The following is a 20008-nucleotide window of genomic DNA, read 5'->3' on the forward strand; positions in this document are numbered from 1 at the left end:
GACATCTCATGATGCCATCTTCAGCATGAGTGAAATAATAAGTGATGCAAGGTTTGTATAAAAGTAATATGATAAATAAATTACAACAATAAAAAGGAAATAAAATAAATTAATGGGGAGCGTCCGAGCGTATTATGAACAAAATATTGTATTGAATTTAAAAAGTTGAACATTGAGGTCAGGGTTAGTTTTGTTAATGTGGAGTGCTTCTTTGATTTTAAGGGTGAATGAGGTGTCGGCAGTGTCGATGATTTTGAAGCAAGAAAGTAAATAGTTGGTTTTACATGAGTGAGATTTAAGAAGGTGTCGGTAGATATGAGAGTTTTTGTCTGTTGTGATATGTTCACTGATTCTGGTGGATAAATGGCGCGAAGTTTCACCAATGTATCGGGAATTACATCCCGCGCAATTGAATTCATATACCACCATAGATTTAATTGAATCAGGGATTGGGTCTTTAAATGAAAAAAGGTTTTTGATTTTGAATGATGTGAAAATTAGTCGAATGTCAATATTTGTACAGAAGCGTTTCATAATGTTTGTAAGTCTGCGTTGTGTGTGTCGTGAGTAATGTCCGATGTATGGTAGTTTGAAGTATAGAGTTGTTATTTTGGAATTTTCATTTGTGTTGGTTGTGATCGTCGTGTCAGGAGTTTCGGTGTCTAGGTTGAGGCTATGTTTGTTGTCGAGATATCGTTTTACGGTTCTGTTAATAAAGTGAAGTGGGAAAGAGTTTCGTAAAAGAGTGGATGTGATGTTTTTTATGTGTCGTTGAAAGCCATTGTTCGTATTGTTAAGTTTGTATGCTCTGTCGATTAGTGTGCGTATAAGCCCGGTTTTGTATGAAAGTGGTGTGAATGAGAAAAGGTTTTCGATTTTGAATGATTTGAAAATTAGTCGAATGTCAATATCTGTGCAGAAGCGTTTCATAATGTTTGTAAGTCTGCGTTGTGTATGTCGTGGGTAATGTCCAACCTTTGGTTGGTATTCAACCCATTGTCATTGCCAAAGCAACATAAAGGCATGCAATACGTATTTGCACTAAATTTATATGATTTAGAACAAGTTGACATCATTCTAAAATTTTGTATGATCTCCTTTTGCTTTTGAAACTGCTATAACTCTGTTAGTCAAAGATTGATTGAATTGCATTTATTCCTCTTTGATACAGGCACTTAGATTTCTCATTTTTTCAACGTCCAACATACACCCGCTGCATGCTTGTTTCTGTATTCTTCAAATTTCATATCATTCTAACGTGGATAAAAAGTCTTAGTCCAATCAATATTTCGTTTGAGTTTACAATAATTCATAAATTTAAGAGATTTGAATATTCACATTGCATATTGGTAATGACGCTCACATTCCGTCTAGTCATTTGCCTTACGATGTTAAAGTATCCCGCAGCAAACCAGATCACTTCTTGCACACGTTCCGGTGAAACAGATGATAAAAAGAGAAAAATGAAGAAATAAAAGGTCAATTATTACATGGCAAGCGTCACTTCCGGCAAAATGCATGCTTTGATTGGCTCAGAAACATTTTTGCCGGTTTATTATTTTCCCGTAATCGAGCACTGTCCAAAACGCGTAATTTTACAGTCAAATGTAAACAAACTTCGTAATGCAAACAGCAAAACGCAAAATAAACGAAACAAAGAATCATTTACGAATGTGATTCGAAGGAAAAACACTTGGAAAACAGTTTAACTATCCAGACGATATAATTTGAAACGATTCATTTTTTATGGACGAAAATTAGAAAAGTGAAAGCCAACCGGTAAGAAGCAGCAAGGACGAGAAAGAAAGCAGGCTTCATTTCAGGTCAAATAATGCCATATAATAAACCTTTTAATAACCTCGCTTTTTCAGTCTTAACTGAGAAATATGGGACTTCTGTCTTTTTGTACCAACCGCGCCCTACGTGCTCGGTCTGTACGGAAAAACTTCGGTCCAATATTTCTCCGTAAAGACCTCGCGCTCTGTTATTAAGGGCTTAATAATTGCTCTGAGTAATGAAGGTTGGACACAGCGCATATAATTGCGAAGAAGACCAAGATGTCGAAGGGTGCTGTGCAACAAAACGCAGATTCCGGGAATCAGGATCTTCTTTTACCAAACAACATCTTGGAGACTGGGGGCTACCTTTTTGAAAGAGTAACTGTTAAGGAATTCTTTTTGAATACAGATAGGGTTGGGGTTATTCAGATTACATGACTTGGAAAGAAAATATGTAAATTAAAACCATTGAAAAGAACAGATTTACGTGCAGCTATTTTAGGTGTATGTCCCGGTAGGTGTAGTATGTACTCATAATTTCCTTAAGATCCACAAGCTTAGTTCCTAATGAATGGAGTGCTGTGAAGTTTGCCCGAAGCAATCAGTATAAATACATGTAATTAATTAGAGAGTTTTTGAGTGAGAGTTGTGAGTATGTCCAATAAAATTGTTGAAAGATACAGTCTCCAGAGTGTTATTGAACCAGCAACTGGAAAGCGGAGAGGAGTTTTCCAACAGGAACAATACATTGAGATCTTATCTTTACGCTGCAGAAATACTACTAACATCCGGTCAACAGTGCATACAACACGAGAGAAATCAATGGCCGTTTTTATGCTTAAGACAGTTAATATCATGCGTCTTAAGACGGACGACGTAAGACGGATTTCTTTGGTGCGCGGCTTAAACTTGTCGGAACGATAACGGTCACAAGACGAGTCGAACCTTCTTCATTCTTGACAGTTGACATAACTGGACATATCATCTGTCCTGACGTCTATTAACAGTTTTAAGCATAAAAACGGCCAATGAGTATATTAACATCTAAACGGAGACAATGGAAGAACATTGTCTAGATCTCGGCTTTTACCTCGGTGAACACGAGTGGATACATACATCTGAGATGCTTATATTTGTTTATTCAGGATAAGCTTGTGGAGGAGTTAAGACATGCGTTGATCGCTGATCAAGATGTATTGGAGCAAAAGCAGTTCGTTTTGGACGAAAAGGAGATAGAAATACTCGCAAAGGACGAAGCTATTGCTCGACTGGAAACGGAAAATGCTGACTTGATCAAAAAATATGAATTAATCCTAGCTGATTCCAATGATCAAATAACCTGTTTTAAACAAAAAGGTATGACCCGCCGTGATTGTATGTCATAGTTTGTACAAAACCTTAATGTCGTTGAATTTAAGTCGAAATTTAATTTCGCCTTTCCACTTTTACAAAAAATATAGTGATTGACATAGTGATTGGCATTAGAAACCTGAAGGAAAAGCATGGTAGAGAAAGCTATGTAAAAGTATCTTATGTGCAACGTAATTATCATTTTCCTTCGGGTAACAACATAATAAGGCATGCGCACAGCGAAGTCCATATGAATTTTTCATTTTGCATAGTTTTTCATCTAATAAATCGACTGCATTGACTTTCTTCAATCGTCAAAGATCAAACGTCCTTTTATGTTTCTTTGAACTTTAGTCAGTGATGAAAAACGTCGTCTTTCGTTATCTGATGTCATCGACTATGAAAAAGTGATATGTGAAAATGCACATTTGCGTGCCAGTGAAGAGAAATTGACAAAAGAGATTGCTCTACTTGAACAGAAACGCCGAGAAAATGAAAAACTGAACTGCGAAAATCTAAAACTGAACAACGAAAATATAAAACTGAACAACGAAAATCAAAAACTGAACACTGGTTTAAAGGAATTCGAAGGTAAGTCTCTGTTTTTATTTTTTCCCAACTTTCATATGTTTGAAGCTCCATCAGCGGTTATTTATCTCATTAGTCAAAATACAGTCCTTCAAGCGTTAGAATTACGTCATCAAAGCATTCAAATTACGTAACTAGAAACGTAAATTACTGAACGTTCTTGAGTTGAAAAAAATTAATTCGATTAATTTTGTGTTCATCATGCAGACGTGATACAAGATTTGAAGATGAAATGCGCAGTTTTTGAAGACGAGACCAAAGAACTTAAAATGCAGTTAAAAAAATCTGCCACTGCTGTTGACGACTCGGTGGCGAAATGTCTTCAACTGCAACGAGATAGGGAGGAAGAGCTTGAAGAAAAATACCGTCTGCAAATTGACGAAGGAAATGCAAGAATCGCCGAGCTGAATAATGAAGTTGTCAAACAGTCTAAGATAATTTCCAAACTGAAGAAAGAAAATTACAAACTAAATATGTGTTTAAGAGAATGCGAAGGTATAATCCAAAAACATATTGTGTTTCAGCATATTGTAGGACAACGTCAAGAGTTTAAGCATTAATTTTATTTTGTCTACGAAAGAGGCACGGAATGTTCACCAAAAAAAAAACAGTACTTGCTGTTTTGTTTTTATTCTTTGCATTCTTTTGCAATTCTTTAATTTCAAACGATTGCAATGTGGAAAGCCTTGTTTACTTACAATTTGCACCATGTCTTTTTAATCAAAACTAAGTATGTTTGGCTTTCACAGCTCTTCAGCCAAACAGGAAACAGAACTCACAGTGCAATTAGAGATTTTCAGCAGTGCAATTACTAATTTTAACAGTGCAATTGCAGATAAACTGCACTGCCATCATCCAATCACAGTCGAGAAATATCTCAAAGTATATTATTATACGAATAATTATACGAGAATTTATCCCTGGATAAATGAAGTTCTTGAAAATAAACATACTTGAGGCGGTTGACGTATTTGAACAAAAAGAAAAGGAAAAAACCGCTTTGCCAACGTCGAAGGAAACAAAATACAACTGTTTGCCTGAATTCCTTCGATTTTGCGTAAAACAAATAGACTACACTTAACCATTGTCTGTTCAGACATAGATACACGTGTTTTGAAATTTTGCTACTTGCGGTGCAATAATTATTTCGTTCACAAGGGTTTTTCGCTTCCTTTTACTGATGGAACAAATGATGCAACGAGCAACTCATAAAAATATTGGTGTTGCCAGTTTTCGAAATAAATTTCAATGTATTTCCATTTACAAATTCGTTAGAGGCAGTTTAATTTATAAAATTTTATTTAAGAAATAAAATGTGTTTACTAGGTTTGCACAGGCTCATTCAAACCGAGGCGACCTTTGGGAGAACAACAGAGCAGATCATCGCAAGTTTTCCCCACTCGAGAGTTCTCACAATGTCTCCGAGGTTAGCATAAGCCAGTGCAAACACGAAAAATTTCTTTCGTGTCTTTTATGAAATAGCAATAATGCAAGATTAACAAATTTAAAAGAAATGTTTAATATTTCTTCTAATATGTATTCATGGTCGATTTGGAAATTCTCTTTGCTTGATTGATTTGATGGTTGAGCTCAAATCGGTTTGCAGAGGCTAATGAAAAGTGTAAACACAGCTATAGACCAATCGCCGCACGCGTTTTATTGTTTTTATTCATAATCTTTAAAAACTCATAACCATTTGTTTTGTTCAGAAGGTTTATCCAATTCAAAATTGACCAACTATAATTTAATTTAACTTACACTAGCTCCATCACTAGATGTTACGCATGTTTCAAACGAAGACTTATAAACGAGATTAATGAATATCATTAAAGACTTTCACGAAACTCGTTCATTTGTTATGCTGGCTATAAACTCTGTTAATGATATGACTAATTTTTAGACGAATTACAAGATTTGAAGTTTGAGTTCCGTGATCTACAAGATGAACACGAAGAACTTAAGACTTCGCTTGATAACACAGACGGCAATCCTGCAACTACGATAGTCGCTGTAGATAAAACCAGTGAGATTGAAATACTGCGCGCGAAAATCGACGCTTTGGAAAGCGATGTGGAACGTTATCGCCGTGCAATCGGAGAGCTCGAGAAAACTAACAAATCGTTTCAAGAAAGGGAGTTGGAGTTGCTCAACGCCGATAGAGAAAAGACGATGCATCTTGACATCGCCGTGAAAAAGATACGTGCTTTGGAAAAAGACCTTGGTATGTTTGCCAGACAGAGCAGCGAGCTCAAAGCTGAGATAAGGGCTCTAAAAAATCGCGATCACGAATCTACTTTTGATTTAATGCATGGTGAACCAGCCAGGTAAGTTATCGCACATTTATTCATACCGTTTTTCCTCTATTTAGCTCCCGGGATTTTTTTACTTCCCATAAAGTGGGAGATAATTTGAGGATGAGGCTTTAACGAGGGGGGGGGGTACATAAACTTTTAGAAAAGTTGCCAATGAATACTATTATACTCAACAATTGCTTGAATTTAAAAAGATTTTTTACATTAGTAAACTCAAATTTATTAACGCTAGTATCAATGAATAGAGCTTAATTAGTTTGTTATAAATTCATTTAGATGATTTTATCAACTTCCCGGTGATTTTTTAATTTATTAAAGAGGGAGATAAATGAAGAGATCACTTCTTTTTTCTACCTTTTAAAGGCCTGTTCATATGAGACGGGTCGTTTGAGTTCTATTAAATTACCGGTTGCGGAAAAGGGTCTGGAACCTGTTGTCAAAAAAAAACGTGGATGCTACAAGGAAATTTTGATAAAAAAACTTCCACTTGAGTTTTTTCCTTCCCTCTCATTTATAATGCATTTCCAAGCGTTTAATAGATTGACGACTTGCCTTGTTTACGTTTTGCTGGCATGAAGACTTGGTCAAGGGAGTGCTTTTAGACAACATCAGCCAACTATTGTCAACCTGTCTTGGGATAAATCTACCTGTCAGCTAGTGCTGTGCACCGGAGTTAGGCCGGAGCTCCGGCTATTTTTGCCTTCTAGAGCCAGATTTTTTTCTTCTCCGGCAAACTCCGGCAGCAATCGTTTGTGCTGCAAAACAGTAGCGGATCTAGGGGTAGTCACAGCGAGCAGCAGCAAGCAAAATAAATTGAAGCTGCTTAATTTTAAATTCAAAGTACTTTCAGAAAAGCACTATTGGTTTTGAATTTCTAAAGAATATACATTCACCAATTGACTTGTCTCTGAAGGGCTTGGAATTATAAATATATTCCGAAATGTGCAGCAGTAATTTATTTTGACTAACCCTAGATCCGCCACTGCTAGAAAATACTGTAAAACTTTGGTAAACATGTCTGATCAAAACATTTTTGTATCAACAAACGATAACTATCGGCTAAAATAAAAAAACATGCATGAAAATAAAACATTTCATACATAACACAACATGACGCTAGATTGCGTTCACACATGCTAATTTATGAATTAAAGTCGGAGAGCGGAAAGTTAACTTTACATATAAAAATTTTACTAATAATATACCTTCAAGTGTTAATGCAATGAATTTTGACCCCTTTTTTTCTCTTTAACTAAAAATCCACACTTTTTGAATCAATTTGACATATAAATAAGCATTTTCTGTTGAGTAGAAGTTAGTTAATTTTACCGCTGAATACGCACCTAATGTGCAAACTTTTCAAGTGGCCATGTTAGTAAGTTATGACGTCATAAGTGAAACACGTTTTGTTTACCAACTATGGATTTATATAGCCGACGCCACATTCTTCTTCGTTTTTCTTTCTTTTTATGCTTGAAAAATGATTGCTTCTCAATTATTTTTTACAAAATGCTAAAATAACTTTTTTAGAAACAGATGGCTAGTAATATAATCTTTTATAAATGATATTTTGTCGAAGACATTCTCCGTTGTGGAAGCAGTCTAGATTTAAAATATCCTTGACTTGCAACCATTCTCTTGAGATTTGCCAAACAATGTTGCTCGCACACGCCCGCTGGTGCCAACAATAACTCTGATAAAATATTCTTTTGTATCAGACCACTAACATGGCTGAATTGCAAGTCAAGAAGCGCATGATGATTCTTTACCCATGCGATTTATTTTGGTCTTTTTTCTTGTTAATCTTACGATTTTAATGTTAACTGCTTAAAGGAAAATCGCATTGAACTCGATCTTGTTTGAGTTTTTGGGCTTTGTTGGGATGCTTTTAATAGCTTCACAGAAATAGCACATAAGTGATCCAATGTCATTAGAGAGCAGAAACTAGAAAAATACTGAACTACACACATAATGTAGAAGATGGAGATTTCACTAATGCAATGTGAACAGGTGTAAAAAATACAGTGCCATTATTAAAAGATAATGATGACTGTTCTTACAAACTATGTACCTCTCAACTCGATCCTGATAAATAAATCAGGCTCTTGAAGTTATTACTAGGCTAGAATATATGTAAGATGTAGAATTTATCTAATAGCTATAGCCTGCATAAAGCTCATTCCATAGTTCTTGTTTTGATAATAATATATTTTGTAAAATAGAAGTTACCAATAGTACTGTTTAAATTTTTAATGTCAATTATTTATTTGTACAAACCCCTAGATCTATACTAAATCACCACATAACCAAATACTAATCAGTAACCAAGATTAATCTGAAGAGAGTGTATAAGTAATATTCATTCTACATTCTAGTTTTCTTACTACAACAAAAACAGCTCTACTACATAAATAATATATAACAACTAAGATATGCTTAAAGTAGTTTTGATTTAGTTTGTGTGCTACTCATTTACTTCAAATATTAATGATTACAATGTTTGTTTTGATATCAAACAAAGTTACAGAGAAACTCATTACCCAGAATATTCCTCAAAACGTTTTCATGGGCAATGTATCAAAAAACTGTCAGACTTGTTTTTATCCATGCATACAATATTTCATAGTTCATACTGATCTCCTCATGGTAGCTAAAATTTAAAATGATGCTTTGATTATATTCAACCAGCACATATTTTGTTAAAGGACTTCATTTTTTGACTTCTCTGCCACAATAATTGTAATTCTGTTATTAAAATACTTGTGAATTCAAGTCCAACCCGTCGCAGTCCAGCTAAATCAATTTCCCGTTTTCGCTAAGACCGATTCCAGCCAAAATGACTGTGGGAATCAAATATTTATTCTTTTCGTTTCGAGCTTCTTTGCCCAACAAACATTTACATAGATCAAAACACGACTCATCAAAATACGCTGAACAAAAATATCTACGAAGGGGTGAAACGTTGTCGAACAAAATCAACCTATTCTTTGCCTTTGAGAGTCTATTCTTCTTTAGGAAATATATACAAAGATCTTAATTTTCATTTCTCACAGAAATGGTGAAATTCGACTAGTTTTATCCGCCAGGAGAAGGTTATTATTCTCGATGGAGATTTTACTATAAATTCTACACGCCATGATAGAAGTGTGTTTCACTTATGACACTTATTATTAAAAGTTCGCACAGCAAGTTTCAAAAATGACAACTTTTGACGATCATGGCTTTGGATAGAAAAGTTCAATTTTATTTTTGATTTCAAATATAAAGTGAGGCTACTTCTTTTTATTTGGCCAAAAAGTTAGGGGGTCAAAACTCGATGCATAAGCACTATAAACTGTTGAACAGTGACTTGCAAAATTAACTAGTCACCAACCAGTGATTCGAGATTTGACAAGAGGCCGGAGCCGGAGATGAAAAACCGTAGTTTGCACAGCCCTACTGCCAGCAAAACGCAAATAAACATTATGTGAGCCACATTTTTACACAGTTTCATATTGAAATCTTTCTCAAATGCTCTATTTTTTGCTCCATTTCCAAATCGAATCCCAAAAGTTTTCCCCCATTTTTTGTTTTCTAGTTCATCCAACGGTGAGCCCGTGGGTGTTGTTGGCAGCGTTGCTGTATTTTCACTAAGCGCTCGACTGGAAAGAATGAATGCTGAAAAGAAAAAGATCGAGGCTGAATTGGCCAACGCACAAAAGAAAGTGGAGAGTTTGACGAATGAGAATGCCAATGTGAAGTAAATGAATAAACGTTTTAAATGTTTTACTGTTAGTTACGCAAGGAATGATAATATCGAGAATGATGTTATTGATCAAACACATTGACATCGTTTGCAAAATACTCTTTTTTCAATTTTTCATGCCATTACACGTTTTTATTTAACAGTACGTGAAATAGCAATGTACAGCATAAGCTCCCAAGTGAATTCACCGTTGGGATTTGTCTAAAACTGATTTTTACGCCTGTATGTTTTATTCCCCACGAAAAGGTTGATTTCAATGGAAAATTGATGCGACAAAACATGCATGTACGAATCATGACTCTCTCGCTTATCGATCTAGCTAATTCACTGAGTTGCAGAGGTGATAGTCTACGTTTGGTTTTCGAATGTTTGGATTGGATTGCTGTTTTACGCTGTTTTAACTTAATTTTAATCAGAGTCTCGTTTTTTGCCACTGTTCATGCTGGTCTCACCTTGACTCGGTAGTTAGACATGAGGGTTTGGGTACGACATCATCGGCCTTTTAGTCCGTACGAAAATTGTTTCTCTTATGTTGCCAAGAAAGTTACATACCGCTTTTCAACACGGCAGATTTGTAGAGCGTTCATTTCCTTGTTTTGGATACAGGTCACATGACCAAACACGGATTCTTTATGTCATGTTTTGTGTTCCGTTACAAAACTTCCAGTTAATTTTATGCCTTGCGCCAAGGTCGTTGTCAGAATTGTGACATATAGAGTCAAAACTTTGATAAAGTATCCGTACTAAAAAGCTGGAATAAATTCTCACCTTTCATCTCTCCCTTGCAAAGTTTGATACCGTTCATAAGCCAGTTACCCAAGACTACTTTCCAATTTTTGGTATTTGGTTATGTGTTTTTAACATATATTTATCACTGACCCATATCTTTGTGCGGGATGTTAAAATTGTTTGTCGGACACAACAAAGTTTATCAATTTGTCTTACCTTCATTCAGGAAAAAGAATCACGAGATCGAGTGTAAACTTTTGAAAGTCATGATGGCTGAAAATATCCAAAAGCCAGAAAAGGTTGATGTAGAAGCTAAACATGAGTCGAGTATTGACGTTGCGACGGATAATGGACAGCAACCCGCCTTCGGGCAAATGAAGCGTAAAAAAAGCGAGAAAGATTATTTTATTGTAGCCAGTCAAACGTCAACAAAGTCGCGTGAAATGAATTCTGATAACTTCAAACAACAAAAATGGAATGAAAATGAAAATTCGTTACAAGGAAAGCCGTTTCTCTATCCGGGGGAAAAATCTGCTTTCCGACCAACGGAATCGTTATTGAAGGCGGGATCAAAATTAGCCGGGCCGCTTCCCAGTCGAATGAAAACAAACAATAAAATGATCGGGTTGGAGCCACGGGTAGACCGCAATAGATCAGATGGGATACAGGCTATCGCAAAAGACAGATCAGCTTTGCGATCCAGCAACCCCGTTTCTAGACCAGCACGAGGGTTTGGTTCACAAGGAAAGAGAGGTCCGAATTTTCCAAAGCACGACCCCAATAACTGCACACCGCAGTAATTCGGTTTGAAGAAGACGATAAGTGCGTATGTGTATGTGTTATGTTGAGCATCCTGTAGCATTTTTAGTAACGCTCGATTTTTATATTTTACTTATTTTTGTTACAATTATCACTACGGTGCAATTATCTACTTTGCCTCTACAAATTATGGGCGTCGTGAACTAGATTGAACAACAGGCAAATGCACAATAGATCATTTATTTAATATATGTACATATTATAGATCGATTTACGTAATATACAGTCGTACTTAACTTTGTCACTCTGAAATAACTTCAAAGAACATTGACGACTCTACCGCGTTATAAAAACACTGGCGGCATCTTATTTTATAAGAATCCTTCGCGGAAATCGTTTAATTTTTTGACGTGGCAGTAATTGTTTCTCTTGCAAATACGCAAAAATTGTATGGATTCAAAAATAAGTTTGTAGTGCCTAAAAGTAAATATTCGGTTGATCTCGTTTCGTAAGCCAACCATCGGAAATCTTGTTTTATAGAATGAGTTTAGGGTAACGCTTTTCGCGCCTTGTTGGCCATTCAAGACAACCGAAAATGGCGGATCTCCAATCATAGAGCAGCACAGGGTAAATAACACGTGAATATACAAGCAAAAGTATCTCGCTCAAAAACTTTGGCCATACATGAAGTACGTCAATATGACTATCAGTCAGGGGCATAATGAGAACGTTAATCCGTACATTCTTTTCTTTTGCGCCTGGCAGAATTTTTTGAAAGTGAATGCATGATACCTGTATTGCATGATAACAGTAAATACCGAAACCGAATATTGTTTTGAATTGTTAAATTTGTTAAACTCTATCCATAGAAGTATTATAGTGATAATACCATGGCGATAATTCTGTTGTTTAAAAAATTCTCAAGAAAATGATTCCAGACTTTCATAAAAAAAACCAACAATATGCATCACAAACTGAGTAAAAACCATGACCAGCCGACAATTTAAAGAAGTATAATGGTCGGTAGTAAAGAAGTAAGGTCTGTCTCATTCTATCTGAGGATGACTTTGAAATAAAGTCGAAAATTTACAGTTTACTTCTCGTCTTGTTTTGATTTATATTTTGCAATCTCAAGATGTCTTGCTTCTTCGGAATTTGTTTTATATTAAACTGAGAAAAAGCTGGTGCGCGTCTGAACGTGATCAGAAAATTTTACGGTGTGTCTGCTGGTAACGTTCGAAAAGCGATCATAAATGAAACGTTAAATCGTTTTATTGATAGAAACGACTCACTTTCTTGGTTTTCAAAGAAAGCATACAGATACACTCCATGTAGATCACAATTCCATGTTACATGATAACTCTAGAGATATCAACAGAAAGATAGTGTTCTTTGTTACTACGAAACTCTTTTTGCCATCGACTGAAAAAGTTAAAAAAACATTCCAATTCAAACTGTTTGAACCAGTTTTTGAAACAGATCATTGGAAGTGCAAATCAATTCAACGTTACTGAATTTTGACTGTCATAGAACGTGAAGATGTGTGAAGTCTTACGGAAAATGTTGGCTTGGTAATGCTTATTGTGTCAATACGATCCCAAAATATTGAATAACAGATGACAGCTTCTTGTTGCTAACATCTGTTGTTGGGGAGGTGAGAATGTTAAAAGGTTTGTGGAAGTGCAACGGAGCCATGCTCTTAAAAGAAATTTAAAATGTAGGGTTCGTCAATGTTATTTCCGGTGTTTTTTTGTGGTGAAAGTAAAGTAAAAGTCAATTATTAATAACTCCCACTGTTCATAAAAGAAGGTTTTTATACAATTGGAGTGAGCCCTACTCTCCAGTCCATCCCAATGGTTGACTGGTGGCTCGTTCACGGACTCAGTTAGAAACGGCGAAATACCTGTCGCGCCTCTTCAAACATTTGACGTAATCTTGAAAGAGCTGAGAGCATTTTAACGACCTATTTTTGTTTGCCTAATAGCATTCAAAGAGGGACTGTTTCAGTGAAGAGCAAACTGGCGTTCCTTTTTTCTTGCTGAGTGAAAAAAACAAGGTGTCACTTAGCTCGAGTGAATATGTCGTCAGATATGTTTAGTTCTCATTTCAAATTTACACGATGCACATTTCGTATCATAATGCATCTTTTATTCGGATCATGCAAATCACATTACGTTTTCACGAGTGGTCAAACCTGTATCTTTCTCTATTACTATTTCTGGGTAGTTCTGATAATCAGTTCCAAAGTCGGCTGTAGCTGTTTTTTCTGATCTACATATGTGCCGTAACTTTTCTAACAGCCCGTCCAGATAGCAACTCACCTCTTTAGTTTGTGATTGGTAATGGCACAATAAGCTGTTTCGTTGGCTTTATATTTTAAATCAATTCAATTTGGTTTGTAGAGGATGCATTTCATTTTTTCGTTCGGCAAGGGCCCTGATTTACTGGTTTGGATTGAAAACAAATTGACAAAGGTTACTCGTGCCAACCAACAACTCTGAAAATTCTGGTATCATTGTAATTTCTTCCTAACACGGCTTATAAACTTCGAAAACGACGTCCTTAATCTTTTTATGCAAAGATGCACCATGATGAAATTATTTGATTATGTTATTTTATTCTTTTCTTATTCGAATGAATTAATATTGTAATAATTATTTCATAACTTACTCTACCCAATTCCTGGTTGATATAGTGTATAGGCGAGTATAGTTTGAAAAACAATTATTCCCTTTTGTGCTGTTGAAAACGGCTAATAATACAGAGACCAGCTTATAATACTTTATGGTTGATATTTTGTAGCATTTTCAATGTTAAAGTCGTCATCCTTAAAAAATGTGTGTCAACCAAGATGCATTGTGAGTTAATCACAGCGTGACGGCCATTTTGTGGCTCGATAAAATGGCGGATTTTGTTATTGCAGCCCAGGCAACACATTGAACTAAGATAAATGGATCGCTCCCTGAAGCAAATAATTGAAGCCAAATCTTACATCAAATACGCGAAATTTTACCCCAGACACGCGTGTGTCGTGTTTCGTGCTTCTCTCGCGGAGTAATAAGTTATTGACTACACACGCGTCTGGGGTAAAATCACGACTTCAAAAAATTATTAGGGTTTTGTATTACAGGTAGCGTTCCATGTATTTTAGTTCAATGATGCAATATAGACCAACAATAATAACAACTGTAAATTAGAGTTTTAAGTAATTTTAAAAACTTGTGCTTTAAATGACGTCTTGGCCTAAGCGTGGAAGGCGGAAACTTGATGTTCAACTACACCAGATTGAACATCAGATTGAACATCAGATTGAACATCAGTTTACGGATGTATGTACTATTATAAGGAGTGGTGAAGACAAAAAGACTTGGAATGGCAGAGCAGACACACAGTCAATTTGCTTCTTATTTACTTCAAATTTTGAATGAAAAGAAACGTGTAGTTAGTGCTGCATCTATAATGTTTTCTATCAGCACCAAAAAATGGTAACGATGTGAACCATAAACAAAAGCGCACTTTGCAACTTGGTTGACGTATATTCTTTAAATCTGCAGGACTGTTTTTCAGCTAACTGTACTGTTTTTGATGTTCATTGTACAAAACATTCACATATCGCAACTAATATGTATACCGTATAGTTAATACAAAAATTAATTGATAGCAAAGGCCTAACAGTTATCTTCCTTTTTTGCATTTTTTGTAGATGGTCTATAATATAGCGCCGTTTCTATACCCCAAAATGTTGAACTCCGTGAAAAATACATGTACAACATTCGTCCACTGGCGAACCAATCGCTTGATATAAAGTCCAAAATAAAAACGAAAGATGGTTACGCATCGAGCGATGATGAAGATGATGAGGTCAACCAAATGAACGTTGGCTCTCTTGGTCTTCTTTCTCCCCATTCATCCCAAGAAGGAAGGGCAAACAAGGTCCATCAAACTGGGGGATATACTTTTGGAAAAGACTTTAGCGGCTCAGTGAATCAACCCAGTTCCTTGGTTGGCGTGTCTGATTTAGAGAAAGAATATAACAGGACGCGGAAAATGCAGCAACAAGCTGTTGTTGTGTTCTCGTCCCATGAAAATACGAGCAAGTAGCAAAATTTGCGTGTTATCCCACCAGCTATTAACCACATTTTGTTGTATTTCGTGCGCGACGCAACAAGTGGAAAGAACATTTGAAAAAAGAGCGCCAAAAGAGAGACAAACTACTTCCGCTGCAGGAGGAAGAGGAAGAAGAGGCCCATCACAAGCGAAGCCACGTAAGCAACGTTGGTGATCTCGTAGGTAAATCCTCAGATAGCGCATCGAAACATGTAAACGAGCATGTAATCGACCCTGCCGATTATTTGGTCGGTCTCTTCAAAAGGTGCATCATGGGAAGGAGACAGGGATAGTCGTGATACTATGGCAGAAAACGTAGACATGAATATTGATAAGTCTATTGAGAAAAATATGCGTACAACTGTATCTAATACATTTCATCTCGAGTTGTAGAAAAACAAAGAAGGCCTCCCTCAGTATATCTCCCATTGCTCCGTCATTCATTTTATTTGACCAAAAATGTGTCTATCCCGCCAAATTCACGCCGTTTGCCGGTATACGGACAAAAATGTCAAGAATGAATTGCTTTACGGAAAGCAGACAGAGCAACGACGTCCATTTACAAAAAACAAGCATTCATTAGCGTGCCATCTATACCATTACCCCCACCTAAGACAAAAAGGTAGTTGCCGATCTCTAAGGGTGATTTTTAGGGTGTTGCTTGAGTTTTGAGCTGTCGAAATGTTTTTTTACATTTTTGTATCAGAATGCAGGCATAGAAATCGACACGTGCTCTAGCTTGAGCAACACGCAATGAGGTGCAAAATATACAATTATTTGGTTTTGTTTCTTTATAGAGAATAATTTATTTCATTACAAATGTTTGTGTTTGCCTTTGTGCCTCAACTTCGCTCAATGTGCCCTCAAGTCGCGAAGTGTAAAGAAAGGAAGATGCAACAGATTATAATTCTGTATACAAACATATAACTATTGTAACTTATGAAAATTATAGGGCAAAGTGCGAGCTATAATGTAAGTGATTTACGATTTTCGACAATATATTTGGAATCAGGGAATGCATTGCCTAATCGTATTTTGCATGAATTTGCGGTATCATATGACTGATAAACAATATTAAAGTGCTTATATTACGAATTTTAGCCCCCCTTTTTTATGAGCTTCATTGAAAATTTGGATTATTTGAAGAACTATGACATGTCGCTGGACTTAAACAGATAAATATAAGTTCGTTAATTTTGGCTCCAAAGTCGGGTACTATTTGCGAATTTTTTACGACACCATATTGATACTTGTGACGTAGATAGTTGAACACGTCTGTTTCCGTCAATATAATATTATATTATAGGAGGTGATTTTGTTGTCGTTTTTCTTGTCTTAAAAACAAATAATGACAGTATTTTCAATAAAATATTAAAAAACAAGTTGTCCGGAAAGTATGGCCTCAAATCAGTGCTCAGATAATTCGAATTCGATGTCTGAATGCGTATCTGAATCGAGCTCGGAATCCATGGGTTATGTCGAGCATTTAAACGACTTCGCATATGAGGAGATGGTGATGAAGTGCATACTCCAGATGATCCCGATGGAATTCTCCTGCGACATTAGAACAACGAAGTGATGGCGTAATTCCACTCGGTGAATGGTAAGTTGTTGTTTTCTCCTGTTTGTAATATACATAAAGTTACTTTATAAACCACAATGCTCCCACGTTTCAGGTGTAATTGTCAATGCTGTCATACCGATTTGTTAGAAGGCGCATTAGAGTACAGATGCTGAAAGGAAATAGGACCAGCTTTGCAGAAAATGACATTCGATGGCAGCATTGAGAAAATATCATGCATAACACAGTATGCCAAATTTGGGCCTTTAGTTAATGAGGCTGCCCTTGAAAACGTCGGGCCACTATTGAGAGATAGGAATGGACGTGCTTATCGCCACCAAGCATCACAATCATTAAATATGTAAGATTGTAAATTGTATGAGAAACAATGTTATCGTCAACATTGTTTCATCAACAATAATTAGTCCAACCTTTTTATTTACTTCAAGTACTTGAGAGCTGTGGCATACAGATGGTTGATGCGATGGTTTTGTGGGTCTATGGGATGGGAGAATACTCGGCCTTTACCTGCTTGTGTTTACCACTTTATTCGGAAAGCATATCCAAGTGGTAACACAAAAGGTTACATACCATCAGAGGGGCGATGATGGAATAGTCTTTTAACTTGTGCACTGTAGAGACTGCTGACCTTCTTTGCTGAGTTTGGAATGGTCAGGAAATATGCCTAGATGAAAACCAAATAGGAGATACATGGATGCACTATATAAGTTGACATGCAGTTTAATTGTTTGAAACAAGAGTAAACAATCAAAACAAATTGGTGCAAATACTGAGAGGTTAAGCTGAAAGAATTAAATGAAAGAAAATCTTTTCTTCAATGTCAGTCTGGGAAAAAAGACAAAAGAAAAAATATATGGAATTAAATCATAGCATAAATGTAAAAATGGAAATTAGCAAGCCGTTCAAATGGCGAATCGTTTGCTTCCCCAGTGCATACTTCAACATGCTCAGCTCCATCACTAGTAGATGGTATTTCCTCATTGAGAGAACATGTTTCCTTCAGCGATAGCTTATGGAGAGTATGTCGAATAATCTACAAAACTTATATCAAAATTACATATGACAAAAGAAAAATTAACATAAACAAGCGTAAACTTACTTGTCTTCGCTTTCGATGGGTTATTTCGTCCTGTAATGGTTCAGGAATCCCAGCCACGTCAATGGTTGGGATAGCTTGACTTGCACGCTCAAATTAAGGTCAAAACAAGAATCTTCAAAATGCGCAGAACACAGACACGAGGTAGTGGAAGCCTCAAAACCCGGTCTATGTTTATGCACAAAATTTACCCATTTTCTATGTCTTTGCGGCTCTATTTCTTTTTTAGGAAACAGATGCATCGACATTCCTTCGGTTTTTGAGTCATTGGCGCAACTAATTTGATTAGGTCCGCCAGCAACACAGCGTTTTCCTCCGCGTTTCTTATTAAGATTACTAGTAGAATACGCCATGTTGATATATGTGTTCTACTTTCTACGTCACAAGTCATAAGCATACCGATCAAAAAGTTTGCAAAAAAAATGCTGAAAATCGTGACTTTGAACGTCCGTAAAATCACTTTCACCAATCCAATTCAATTATAATTGCAGATTTAAAATCACTGAAACAAGGTCTTTCAATTTAGCTAATAAAAAAGGGGGGCTAAAATTCGTAATATAAACACTTTAAGTTACAAATTATCAACATATAAAGATATAACGTGCTGTAATTATAGCTAGAAAGAATTAAAGTTCTCAATGCAACGACTCTCGGATATTCAAACAATGGCGTTTTAGATTGCAGACAAGAAATATAAATTTTGTAAATTTATTAACTCACTCCCTCGGAATTTTAAGCAGGGTATGTTGTGAAATGTGCTAAAGAAAAAATAATATGCACGATTCGCCCGATTATAATAAATTATTCCAATCTTCTACTTATTGGTAGAATTGTTCTCCCGATTATTTCTGCCCTTCTAGATCATCGAGGAATTAACAGCACGATCCGGTTGAATAACAATATAAGTGATTAACTTTATTGATAGTCCACGTGCGGGACTTCACATTTTTACTATGAAGTAGTATAGAGACTACCGGTTCTGTCACACTTCACAGTTTGAGAAGGAGTATACACAAATCTAAGCGCCCCAGCATTAGTTCGCGTACGTGGTTCACATAGCAAGCACATAGTAAGCGCATAGGTCGGCACAAAAATCACAAGATAGCGAAGGCCAATCCCAGGACAACGGCAGGAGCCAAAGAAGGCCGGTCCACCCCCAGCGCCCCGCGCGGCCGGGCGTCCGTGTCTATTAGTTAGAGAAAAATTCTCATATAGAATATTTGTCTTGACACATTATCAAGAGGCAGGAAAAGAACAAGTGTGCGTGGTTATTACCCGGAAAGCTCACCACATGTGCACAAAGCTCCATAGGTGAATACTGCGGACTTCATATGAGGCGGTTAACAGAAGGCAGGCGACTTCCACAACCATGTCGTAAGTGTGGGGTCGAAACACAGGCAGAAACTATCCTTTGTCAAGCCTGCGGGGCGAATAGAGTGCATCATAAGCTCGTTTATGCGGAGAAACAAGCAAGAAGGAGATTTGCTAGAGTACTCGCCGAATTAATTTCGACATTTTGAATTAATTTCAATTTAGAGAATTATCTCACCTAGAGTATAGCACCAAAATTTGCGACATTTGAGATGAATTTAGTCGAGAAACTTCTGCAATTATATAAATATTTCAGCGGAGACGAGGTATCAAGACTCTCTCAAGGCTCTTCAACCGCCCGCTGACCCGACACCCACGGCAAGAAATGTCACTCCACCTATCTCCAATCCGCGCAAGCGCAGAGCCGCCGAGCCCACCGATGACGAGATGGACGCATGGATCAATGAGCTTCTGGCTGAAATCAAACCACGACGCCCTACAAGGGCTCATCCCCCTCCACCCACGGAAATTAAGTGAGATGAAACGAAGGCCTTCAGCTATCATCTGAGAGCCTGGAAAATGCAGGTGCCGATAGGGCACCCACCGAACGCGACTTGATGGCTTTCCTCAAAATCGCCCAGCACCACATCA

At 36.7% G+C, this 20008-nt stretch overlaps 1 protein-coding gene across 1 annotated transcript in view; it reads left to right on the forward strand.

Moving 5' to 3' along the window:
* LOC124433643 (kinesin-like protein KIN-7I) overlaps positions 1 to 11557 on the forward strand; it is a 32589-nt gene extending 21032 nt beyond the window's left edge. Inside the window, exons 19-24 of the mRNA XM_046983417.1 lie at positions 2924 to 3134; positions 3483 to 3719; positions 3924 to 4211; positions 5617 to 6040; positions 9606 to 9767; positions 10729 to 11557. Coding sequence (XP_046839373.1) covers positions 2924 to 3134; positions 3483 to 3719; positions 3924 to 4211; positions 5617 to 6040; positions 9606 to 9767; positions 10729 to 11302 — 1896 coding nt within the window. The 3' untranslated portion in view covers positions 11303 to 11557. The remainder of the gene's footprint in view (positions 1 to 2923; positions 3135 to 3482; positions 3720 to 3923; positions 4212 to 5616; positions 6041 to 9605; positions 9768 to 10728) is intronic.
* The last annotated feature ends 8451 nt before the right edge of the window (positions 11558 to 20008 follow it).

Source organism: Xenia sp. Carnegie-2017, unplaced genomic scaffold (assembly GCF_021976095.1).
Source record: "Xenia sp. Carnegie-2017 unplaced genomic scaffold, XeniaSp_v1 HiC_scaffold_14, whole genome shotgun sequence".
NCBI lineage: Eukaryota > Metazoa > Cnidaria > Anthozoa > Malacalcyonacea > Xeniidae > Xenia > Xenia sp. Carnegie-2017.